A 12275-nucleotide genomic window follows, 5' to 3' on the forward strand; every position below is an offset into this window, starting at 1 on the left:
TATTCTGTAATTTGTGGAATTAATTTATTAACTCTAATGTTATTTTGTGCCTTTGTGCCTTCTATAGGATTTTTTATACATAATGCCATGTCATTGGAGAACAGAGGTAGTTTTACTTCTTCCTTTCCAATATGGAGACCTTCCCCCAGCCCACCCCTTTTCCCTGCCTAATGCTCTGGCTAGAACTTCTAGTACAATGTTGATTGTGGTGAAAGCAGGTATCCTTATCTTGTTTCAGATTGCAGAGGTAAAGCTTTCACTCTTTGACCATTGAATGCAATGTTATCTGTGGGTTTGTTAGGTTGGGGATGTTCCCTTTAATTTTTAGTGTTTGTACCAAGAAAGCATGTTTGATTCGGTCAAATGCTTTTTCTGTATCAACTGAGATGGTAGCATCTCCCTCTTTCATTATATGTTAAACCACTCTTACATTCTTGGGGTAAATCTCACTTGGGTATGGTGTATAATCCTTTTAATATGTTGCTGGATTTAGTTTGCTAGTATTCAGTTGAAGATTTTAGCATCTAAATCCATAGGGAATATTGTCCTGTAGTTTTCTTTTCTTTTGATGTCTTTGTCTGGCTTTGGTATCAGGATAACACTTACCACACAGAATGGGCTGGGAAGTGCTCCTTTCTCTTCTGTCTTTTTAAGGAAAAGTTTGAGAAGAACTGGTGTTAATTCTTCTTTAAATGTTTGGTAGAATTCACCAGTGAAGTCATCTGGTCCTCGGCTTTTATTTGATGGGAGGTTTTTGATTACTAATTCAATACCTTCACTTGTTACAGGTATGTTGAAATTTTCTTTCTTCTTGAGTCAGTTTGTGTAGTTTGTGTGTTTTTAGGAATTTGTCCATTTCATCTAGGTTATCTAAGTGGTTGGCATATAGTTGTTCATAGTAGTCTCTTATAATCCTTTTTTACTTCTGTAAGGTCAGTAGCAATATCCCCACTTTCATTTCTTGTTTTAGTAATTTGTCTTTTTTCTTAATTAGTCTGGTGCAAGGTTTGTCAATTTTGTTGATTTTTTTCAAAGAACCAACTTTTGTTTTCATCAATTTTCTCTGTCATTTTTCTATGTTTATCTCCACGGAGATTTTTTTTGTTTTTTTCCTCTGCTAGCATTGAGTTTTGTTTGGCTTTCCTTTTTTAATTCCTTAAGATATAAAATTAGGTTATTGATTTGAGATATTTTCCTTTATAATTTTTTTATTGATTGATTCTAGAGAGACAGAGAGAAGGGAGAGAGAGAAAGAGAGAGAGAGAAAGAGAGAAGCATTCATTTTCTTGTTCTACTTACTTGTGCATTCATTGGTTGCTTCCCATATGTGCCCTGGCAGAGGATCAAACCCACAACCTTGGTGTTTCAGGACAACACTCTACCCAACTGAGCTACCCAGCCAGGGCCATTTCTTTTTTGCAAATGTAGGCACTTACAGCTATGAATTTTCTTCTAAAACCTGCACCCCATATATTTTGATGTGTTGTGCTTTCATTTGCATTTGTATCTAAGTGCTCCTAATATCCCATCAGATTCCTTCTTTGAAATCAAGGAAGTTGCTTAAGAATCTGTTGTTTAATTCTCACAAATTTGTGAATTTTTGCTTTTGATTTTTGTTTTATTTTATTGTGGTTAGAGAATATACTTTTTATGATTTAAATATTTAACATTTATTGACAATCATTTTATGGCTTAACATACAGCCTATACTGGTGGATGATCCATACACACCTGAGAAGAAAGCGCAGCCTGCTATTGTTGGGTGGAGCGTTCTGTAGGTATGTGTCAGGTCTAGTGCATTCATAGTGCTGTTCAAGTCCTCTGTTTCCTTATTGATATTCTGGTTATTCTATTCATTATCAAAACTGAGATATTGAACTTTTTAGCTATTATTTTAGAACAACTTCTTTGCTTCATATATCTTTTGCGTCATATATTTTGGGGTTCTGATGTTAGGTATATATGTTTATAATGGGTTACATATTTCTTAAAAGATTTTGAAGGCCAATTCTCACTCCACACGTGTCACTTTGGCTGGTGACTCTTTGGCTCAGCCACAGTGGGCTGCAGTGCCAGGCACTTCCTGTCTTCATGTCACAGAAGGATGGAGTTGTCTTATAATGATTCTCTTTTTAAAAATAAAGGACATATAAATTTGAGGTGACTTACAACAGTCGTAGATAATTGTCTTTTATTCCTTTCCTCATCTGTGGAGAAAGAGGAAAATTGATATGCTAAGCTCTAGGATATCATAGTTAATGGGGTTGAACTTCTGAATTTCTCAGAAGACAGGTAGAAACTGAAATGAAATGAGTTACAGCCACTAAGTATTAGAGAAAAGAAATGACTATCCTTTAGTGAAGACTCTATTCTCTATTTCCTAATACCAGGCTCTTATGTAGAATCCTGAATGTGTTTCCATGACTGCCATTTCCACTGTCAGCCTGGGTCTGCCGCAACTCACCGCTGTTTCTCGTGGCCGCCGGCGCCCACTGAGAGCCCCTCCTCTGCGCCGTTTACTTGTACACATCCTTCCTTCCTCTTTCCTCCTTCCACAGTGCTCTGATGTGATGGAGCTCATCCCTGTTCCCCAGGAATCGGAGCTGGAGGCAGACACCACTGTACGCACCACCCCTTCCTGTGGCCTTTCCCATTCAACAAATGCAAATGTGGAAAACAGAACAATCCCCACTGGAGGCTTTTCTTCCAGAAGTTTCATTTTCTAGAAATCTAAAAAACCCATAAAAATGGTTGAGGGGCCCCTAGTGTGTCTTCCACAATGTGCATGGATGGCCCCCTCGGACCCACTGAGAGGGCCGGCATTCACAGCGAACAGACCCAGCAACAGTGCTCAGTGAGTTACTGGGTTTGATGGTTTACTTGGAAAGTGAAGGAAAAGCTTCCCTGTTAAGCTGGGCACCAAAACCCCCTTGGCCCTGTGCAAAATGTTAACAGAGAAGTTCAGGTCTGGGGTTTAGAAGAGTCTGACACAGAGTTTTAATGGAGTCACTAGAAAACTAATGGATCTCTGCTATGGGGCACCGGTGTGCTGCAGATTACATTTGAGAGGCAGGGGTGTCTGAGTCATTGAACGGAGTTCAGTAAGCACCAGGCTTGCAATTCAGACTCATATTTCAGCCAGAGTAGACTTGAGCACAGCCTCAGGGTGAAGTGCAGGAAACTGTTTGACCTGTGGACAGTCCCCTCGACTTCTCTCATGTGCATTTACCTGCCAGGTTCCTACCTGTGTGGCTCCCGAAGACAACTGAGTTTGATTTAAAATTTAAACCTATTTTTTCTTAATCTGAATCTACTTCAGATTAGTAAAATCATTTCAGTTTCCCAGCTTGGACCCCAGGAATAAAACTGAATTGCAAGGGGTGAGTGGGGTGGGCAGTGAAGAGAAGGTACTAAGCAAGCCACACAGTCTAGCCCCGTGTGGCTCAGTGCCCACGTTCCCGCCTTCGGAGTGAGAGACCTTTGAGTTTGACAGTTGCTGGTAGCTGGTGGCTGACTAGCTGTGTACTCACGGGACACTTAAATTCTTTCGGCTTCAGCTTTCTCATTGGCAACGTGCAGTTGATAACAGGAGCACTGCCCAGCTGAGAGGGTTCTTGTTAGGATGACAATAGAGTTGCAAAACTTGCCCGTTTAGGCAGTAAAGTAAGCTGGAAGCTCAGCTGGGCTCTACCCATGTCCGAGAGAAGTGAGTCGAAGTCTACTGTGGACATCTGACCACTTTTTTTCTTTTTTTTTGGTATTTTTCCGAAGCTGGAAATGGGGAGAGACAGTCAGACAGATTCCAGCATGCGCCCGACTGGGATCCACCCGGCATGCCCACTAGGGGGCGATGCTCTGCCCCTCCGGGCGTAGCTCTGTCGCGACCAGAGCCATTCCAGCGCCTGGGGCAGAGGCCAAGGAGCCATCCCCAGCGCCCAGGCCATCTTTGCTCCAATGGAGCCTTGCTGCAGGAGGGGAAGAGAGAGACAGAGAGGAAGTAGAGAGGGAGGGGTGGAGAAGCAGATGGGCGCCTCTCCTGTGTGCCCTAGCCGGGAATTGAACCCTGGACTTCTGCACGCCAGGCCGACGCTCCACCACTGAGCCAACTGGCCAGGGCCCTGACCACTTTTTGAGCACAGATGGTAGCTTTCCCCAACTCTAGTGAGAGCTCTAGTGTTGAAAGAAATATCTTACTGTTTACATTGCAGAGCCAAATTTCTCGCTGAACATGGAGCCTTTGGGATGTGTAGCCTAACTTCCTGTTAACGCTGCATTGCTTTGAGAAAGACATTTTGGTTATAAAGGAAGTGTGTTTGGACATCTGATGACTTCTCTACTTGTACAGGTGGATGGCTGGCAAACGCAGACAGAATCTACATGAATGTCATCTGCACTCTTGAGGGCAAGTGGGCATGATGCATATTCAATTTTCAGCCACACTGTTAGCTGATAATGAAAATACAATTATTTGTAAAAAGGAAAAGGAAATTTGCCCTTTATAAAAGGATTCAAATAATCTACTTTCCTTGAATATCCCTGTCCATGTCTATATATTCAGTCCTTTGTTGATAGGAGGTACTGTACAGTTAGTTTTAAAAGTAAAACCACAAAGTGGGAATGAAGGGAAAAGTCTAAATGATCAACAACTATAAACTGTTTATAATTTGCAAGCAATAACCCACATATTCATTAATCACTCTTACCTCCTCAGAGGTTAAGATCTGGCGTAACTCTTTCCTGAGATCAATAAAACGATCGTGAAAGAGGGCTATGCACCAGGGCTCCGTGAAGTAGCTAGTGAGGGAAGAAAAGATTCAGTTAGCTGGAAACCCGCTCATTACTACTAATAAAGTATTTACCTGCTTTTTTGCCTTTGTAAATTACAGCCCTGGTCCCACTGCAATCGTTTGCTCATAAAATGCCTCGTGGAACAGCCTGGCCAATCAATGTCTTAAATGGATGTTCCTGATGTAGGGCCAGGTTCCATAATTACATTTAAAGTGGTTTAATTCAGAGCCGGGGCAAGACCCAGTGAAGAATCCTGATTTTATCAGAATTTAAAAGCCTGAAGACTTGTAAAGAACGGTGTCTCCATTATCTGCCCTCGGTTGAGAAAAACAGATTGCAGGATTAACCGAACTGCTGCATAAACAAATTAAATTTGGGAGACAATAACACAAATGTTGTTCATCATTAAGGTTTCTGGATTAATAATGACCAGAAAAGCAGGCCGCCCCGGTGTTGCAACCCATCTTCCTACAAGTGCGCTGAAGCTTAATTGAATCTTTTAAGAGAGCCGCTCGTTTAGTGTTTATATTTGTTAACTTTACACTAAAAACTGTTTGAATAAATGTTCTTTGATGGAGAACAATATGGCCAGCCTTTATTTACAGATGACTGCTGAAACTCTGATGCATTCTTGGAAGAACCAAGAACATTTATTGGTGTTTTAAACCCTTACTCCCTCAACGCTCGGTGTCCTGGAACGGGAGACTTCACTTCTCCAGGGTTAGAGGCGCATTGATCGTGTGGGCTTCGCTGTTGCTGCATGTGAGTCTGTCACTCCTATTACTGTTAATGGATGTTACGTGTGTGCACAGGGGAAGAAAAAAACTGGTGCCCACATGCAGATGGGCACTTTCTGTTTTCCGAGGCATAAAGTTAATTCTTGGGAAAAGAGCTAACAAGTCCCAGGGACGACTGAAGTATTAAAAGACAAATCTAATGACAAAAGTCTGTACTGTGATCAGCATGGGTTCAGCTATATCAGTTATTACTCATCATCTATTCACTTGACCAGAACATGATCTGATTTCATGCTTAATTACCTACTTTGTTGTTCGGGTCATATATTCATCCAACTATTAATTCCACTAATATTTACTCTATCCCCGTTATGTGCCTGGCACTGTTTGGGGCATCGAGGAAACAGCAGGGACCCAAACAGGCAAACATCCTATGTTCAAGCAACAAATAGGTAAATACATAGAATGCCAGAGAATGAGAACTTGGGAGAAAACATATATCAGGAAAGGATAGAGTCATGGCCAGGTGGTTCAGTGGATGAAATGCTGACTCAGCACACTGGTCAGAGCATGTACGAGAAGCAACCAATGAGTGTACAACTAAATGGAACAACTAAGTGGAGCAACAAGTTGATGCTTCTCTCTCTTTCTCGCTCTTACCCTCCCCCCCTCTCTCTCAAATCAATGGGAAAAAAAGAAAGAACAGGAGAAGGCCACAGAAAGGCTAAGCCACCTAAGGGGTGACTTCGTGAGTAGACAACTGAGGGAGAGAAGAGAGTGGCCCTGTGGAGTTAAAGAGGCTTCCGGAGAGAGTGGGAACAGCAGGTGCACACGGCCTGGGAAGGCAGGAGTGTGCCCAGACCACCTAGGAGGTGGGATGGATACAAACAAAGGGGGTGTGGTAGGAGGTGAGCTCAGGAAGGTGATCGGCAGAGGCAAGGGTACAGTAAGATCTGTTGTGAGCATTTGCCTGCAACAGGCATCCTGTGGATGTTCATGAAATGAATGAAGAATGAATGAATGAATGCACACTGCATTGTGTATATTCTCTCTGCCTGGCCTTATCAGTCTTTCATTGGGATAGAATAAAATTGTGCCAAATAAATACGTGACAAAGCTCTGCAAAATATCCCATAATAGGCAGTATATTTTTAAAAAAATATTGATTGATTTGAGAGAGAGAGAGAAACATCGATTTATTGTATATGCATTCATTAGTTGATTCTCATATGTGCCCTGACCAGGGATCGAACTCACAACTTGGTGTATGAGGACAATATTCTAACCAACTGTGCTACCTGGCCAGGGCCAAAGTGGGTAGTATTAAGAAAGGAGGAAACTCTACAGAAACAGTGGGAAAGCTGTGTTTGAAGCCAGGATTTAAGGATGGTGTTTCTGAGCCCAACCAGACAGAAGGCCAACGGTGTCAGAAGAGCACCTAGTGGAAATCTGTCAGAGTCACCTCTGGAGTTACTCAAGGCCACTGATTTCTGAATGAATGCAGTCAAATCAGTGGGTTTCCTAGATACCCATTGGGCCCTTACAAACCCTGGCCACCGTCCAACATCTAATTCCTGGACTAAAGACATTGGTATGGAGCTGGCAGTTTAGGAGGGATCAGCTCAGAGGGGTGATGTTTTGACCCATCTCAGATAGTCTTCTTACACCAAAACATCAATAATAGCTGAGGTCCAGACACTTAAGCAGAGCTTTGCCTGGGTGATCCCTGCCTCTTGAGTCTAAACAGCTTCTTCTAAGACACGCTCAGGGAACTATGGATACACAAATCTTGAAACTTTCATAATTCCTTATTTAGAAACCAATGGGTCTTTTTAAAATTTGTTGCTCTCTTTCTTTGGTTACTGAGATTCCTGCCGTGTGGGTTCATGCAACAACAGCAGGGTTCCCACCCTCTTGTTTTGGTGGTCTATATAGCCACATCCTGCTAGGAGGCATGGCTCTGTCTCTCTGCTTACCTTGCCAGCCCGGCTCTGTTGCAACAACCCAGGTGCTGATTGGGTGGTCTTTCTGCCCACTGCCTTCAGAACCCTCACCTCTTCATTGTCTGCTCCCAAAAGGGAGTTCTGGAGAAAACCAGTTCCCTTAGGGTCACATTGCTGCCTACCATTTAACACCCATATGTGCACAGCGTCCATTCACAAAGCCAAACACAGATGGCTGGAGAAGTAAGTGGCCCTTAATCCTCTGAAAATATAGCTGGATGTATTGCAAATCCTTTGTTTTGCTGTTTGAAACTTCTCACGGCCCCTGCACCAGCATCCAAAGAAAATGGCCCTTAGTATTTGACAACCCTCACTGTCATCACAGCATGTTGGACACTTGCATGGTGGCCTAGCAGACCTGAAGTTGTATTTCTCCCACACTCCCCACCATTGCCTTTTGTACATTTTGGGACCCTTGTCCAGAGGTCACAATTTCTGTAGCCAACTGCTACCGATATTCCCAGAATGTGTCGCGGCAACCATTTTTATTTATAAAATAGAGAGATTTGTAGAGCTCTACTTGGATTGGGGGGGGGCTTCAAGAAAGAACTCTTGGGTTCCATTAAAACGAAGAGTGATAGGAAATAGTACCCTTGAACCAGACCAACAAGTCGACTCGATTTCCATTGAGTGCAGTTTTGGTGGTAGATCCTAGAGACTCTCCCACAGGTCAGGAAGGACAGCGCCCATGCCCCACGAGCTGGGGCAGCAGGGCGCCCAGGTGCCTCCCCACTCCCCACAAGGGCTTCTGCGCACCTGTCTGGGACATTGGATCACTCACGGACTGCCTCGCGGGTGAGTTAGATGTGTATACAGCGAGGCAGCTGCAGATTTGTAGGGATTGTTAGATGTATGTGTGGTGGGCACAGGTGAAAACGAACTGTCTCTTCTGATTAAGAAAAAAAAAATTGTACCAAAAACCCAGCTCATGAAGAATCTTGCTTACCAGGTTCATCTCTGGTTCTTACAGAAACAGCTTATTTTGGTAGTATTTTTAAGGGACTCGCCGGGTGACCTTGGAGTGGCCCCTGTGCTGAGGACGCCCTTCAGGCTGTGGTCCTCATCTTTTACCCCCCACACCCCCACGTAGCCTGGCCTCTGCCCAGAATTCGCTTTCATACTCCCTGAGGCCTTGCTTGCTTCCGGAAAATTTAACTTTTTTTAAAAGAAAAGTGAATAGGTTTTATTTTCAGAGCAGTTCCGAGTTCCCACACACTCCCCTTTCCCTCCGTTTCCTCTGTCACTAACACCTTGCATTAGTGTGCACATGTGTTATAAGTATGGACCAGTATCAGGGCATTAGTCTTTTTGTATTAAACTGGGGGTACAGGTTTCAGGTGTGCAGTTCAACAAACCTTCATCTGCACACCGCATGGTGCGCCCACTGCCCCAAGCAAAGTTTATCTTGCTCCTGCTTTCCCCCACCTGCCCACCTCCCCCGAGCCCAAGCCCAAGCCCCCCAAACTCTGACTGTCATCACACTGTGGGCTGTGTCAATGCATCATATATACATATGCTTTGTGGGGTTTTTTGCTTAATCCCTTCACCCTTTGTCATGCAGCCCCCAACGCCCCTCCCCTTTGACAGCTGTCAGTCTGTTCCATTTGCTACATCATGCTTCACTCAAGTCTGTGTTTACACTGGGGTTCATTCACTGTGAGGCCCACTCTGTGATTTTGACAAACGGGTCATGTTATGTGCCCCCCACTATAGGATCATACAGAAGAGTTCCGCGGCCCAAACTCCTCCCTCCAAACCCCTGGAGAATTAACTTTTTAGAAAACTGACTTTTATTAGAGAAAAAGGAGTTGTGTAATAATTTTATAAAAAAAATCCCACCATTTCTCCCAGAAACAGAGTAGTGTTCTCATGTTCTCCCCCCCCCAAAAAAAACCCACCGTGTCTCTCAAACTTGGCAGCAGCCCCTGAGACCCATAGCCGTGGGCTTGACGCTTTGGCTTCCTAAGGTGCTGGATTTGGAGAACAGTTTAGGGTGGAAACTATTTAAGTTTCTATTTCCTAGAACGTGCAGGGGCTGTGATTTTTAGGGGACATTTGGAAATGTAGGCATTATAATTTACTTGCTGAAAAACCATGCACTTTAGTTATCAAACCAAACCCCTGCAGGAAGCTGGGGTTTTCAGAACCAGATCCGTCTGGACAGAGGAGCTGCATATGGAATATTCTAGGTGGCACACCCTGATCGGACAAGACTCTCCAGTGGGCAAGGCATCCCAACAGCAGGGCAGTGAGGACCAGCTCCTTCTAGCAGGTGCCAATGAATTTTATTCAACGGCAGGCAAATTTAATCTCATTATAGAAAAAGAAAGAAAGAACTGGGCTTGCATTATATTTCTTTTTCAGTCTTGTATTGGAAAGACAGTGCCAACCTTGACGGCAAGTGGCACCCTGATGAGCACTCCCTACGCTGGCCACTTCAGCCTGGGGAACTAGAATTCTGGAAAACCGTGGGTTGCAGACATTGCCCTTCCTCACTGGGTGCGGGACGGGGGGTGCTCTGGGCTGGGGGGTGCTCTGGGCTGGGGGGTGCTCTGGGCTGGGGGAGCTGGCTGAGGCAGCGCCAGAGCACGGCAGCAAAGCGCACAGGCAGCCAGCCTTCTCCCCCCTCCAGATCTGCACTGACCACCTGCCACTCCCTGTGCTCTTCCCACGGTGGAGGGTCTAAGGTCCCTCCAAATATCTTGCACCATGGCCTCCCTGCAGTCCCTGCAGCCCAGAGGTCCATTTCCCAAGTGTATGTCTTCCCCAGTGCCATCCCAAGTTCAAGTCCAACACAGACCTCCTCCTCAAAGCTCGCTCCCGGCTGGGGGCTGTCACGCACTCTCTCTGCACCATTTTCCCTGCGTGGGGCATTTCTGGCCTTGCAGGAAAGTTAACCTGTGCATGTCTTGTTCTCTTACACACTGTGCACTCTGGGTCCCCGTAACATCTGACACAGGCTGGTCCTCACGAGACCAAAGAAGCGGGTGGGACCCAGGCGCCTGAAGAGACCTGCAGGTGAGCGCTGGGCCAGCCGGCCACTCGCCCTCCTGTCTGTGGAGAGCTTTAGCATCACTGTGGTGACCCAGCTCTGGGGGGGGGGGGATGAGGGGGCGTCGTGTGGCAGGGACCCCTGTGGGCTTCCTCTGAGTTATCCTAGAAACAAGGCAGCCTTCACTGTTGCAATTAGAAAAATCTTTGAAATTAACCAAACTCATTTTGCAATTGATTTCAACTCTGAGTCAAATTAGATGATCTCTTTTGATATAAGGAAGAAAGTTTTATTTTAAGAAAAGTTTTAGGTCTATTTTTTCTCCCTCCCAAACTGCCTGACTTCTGTGCTTTGGTTTCTTTTCTTCTCTGTGAGAGAGAAGAGGAACATCTGGACTCCCAGCCAAGGCCGGGGGCGGGTCTGCATCAACGGCACCACGGGCTGCGGACAATCCATGAATAGTGTAAATTTTGAAAGAACTAGGAAATACTAACTTCTTTTTCAATTCATATTTTAAAAGGGAAGACTAGACCCTGGCCGGTTATCTCAGTCGGTTAAGAGCATCAAAGACAAGGTTGCGGGTCCCCAGTCAGGGCACACACGGGAAGCAACCAATGAATGCAGGACTGAGTGGAACGACAAATGAATGCTTCCTTCCCCCCCTCCTCTCTCTCATCCTCTCTCTGTATTTAAAAAAAAAAAATTAAGCCCTGGCCAGATAGCTCCATTGGTTGAAGTGTCATCCCAATGCGGGGGTTGCGGTTTAATTTTCCTGTCAGGGCAGATACGGAGCAGCTTGGTGTACGTGTCTCTCTCTCTCAAAAAAAAAAAAAATACAAAACAAAAAAAAAAAAAAGGAAGAAGGAAAAGGAAGGCTAACTACTGCCACTAAGTAACCCATGTAGCTGGTTACCTAAAAATAACAACTTCAGGGGAGAATGTCAGGTAAGAACACAGCAACAGCGGTCTCTAAGTGGCTGTGCAGATTCAGGTGTTAACACCACAAAAAACCATTTCTACACAGAGTGAGAAAAAATGTACACAAATTCTCCAGGGTCCAAACAGAAGACATTATGTTCTCTGCCCGTTGTGTCGATGGCTGGCCTGGTCTATTTGAGAAGACAAATTCCCCACCACTTGTGCAAATAACACACTTTTCTCGGAAGCCCCAGGAAATGTCGAGGCGTGGAACTGAATTAACCATTTCTGGTCGATATGGTCCAATCATTAAGCAATTGATCAGACTTTTCCAGAGCTCGTCCTCATCTGGTCATTCGGCCTAGTTTATCGACAAAAGCGTATGGTCTGGGAGGGGCCCCGGCCACCGGCTCAGCCATTGGTCCTTCCGAAGGCTGAGAAGGACCAGCCAAGAAGCCGCACTGAGGGGAGCTGAGTTCAGCGGCCTCAGGAGCAGGTCCAGCATGTCTCGGGGGAGAGAAGGGTGGGAAATCCCACATCTTCGCTTCGAGGCCGGGGCCTCTTCAGGGGAGGAGGGCTGCTGGACGGCAAGGCTGCAGATAGTTCAGCCGGACACTGATGAACTACTCGACTGTTAGACAAAGGAGGCCGGTGGGCAGAGAAGGAAAACATCTCCTTCTCCAAGATCCTCTTGTTTTAAATGAAAGCATTCTAGTTTTCTGTTGGTGTGGTCAAAGTTCTCGCTTTTAGACCCATTAAAAGGGTCCCCAGCTGCCACTCACACCTGCACAGAGGTCCACTGAAGCCAGAAACACCCCTCAGAGCTGTCTGTTCTCC

General features: G+C 45.1%; 1 protein-coding gene across 2 annotated transcripts in view; it reads right to left on the minus strand.

The window, feature by feature from the left end:
• Positions 1–12275, minus strand: part of CFAP61 (cilia and flagella associated protein 61) — a 381775-nt gene that overhangs the window by 3851 nt on the left and 365649 nt on the right. For both annotated transcript variants that reach the window (XM_066236726.1, XM_066236727.1), the window contains exon 27: positions 4704–4794. In XM_066236726.1, coding sequence (XP_066092823.1) covers positions 4704–4794 — 91 coding nt within the window. The remainder of the gene's footprint in view (positions 1–4703; positions 4795–12275) is intronic.

This window comes from Saccopteryx bilineata, chromosome 6, assembly GCF_036850765.1.
Source record: "Saccopteryx bilineata isolate mSacBil1 chromosome 6, mSacBil1_pri_phased_curated, whole genome shotgun sequence".
Taxonomy (NCBI): Eukaryota; Metazoa; Chordata; class Mammalia; order Chiroptera; family Emballonuridae; genus Saccopteryx; species Saccopteryx bilineata.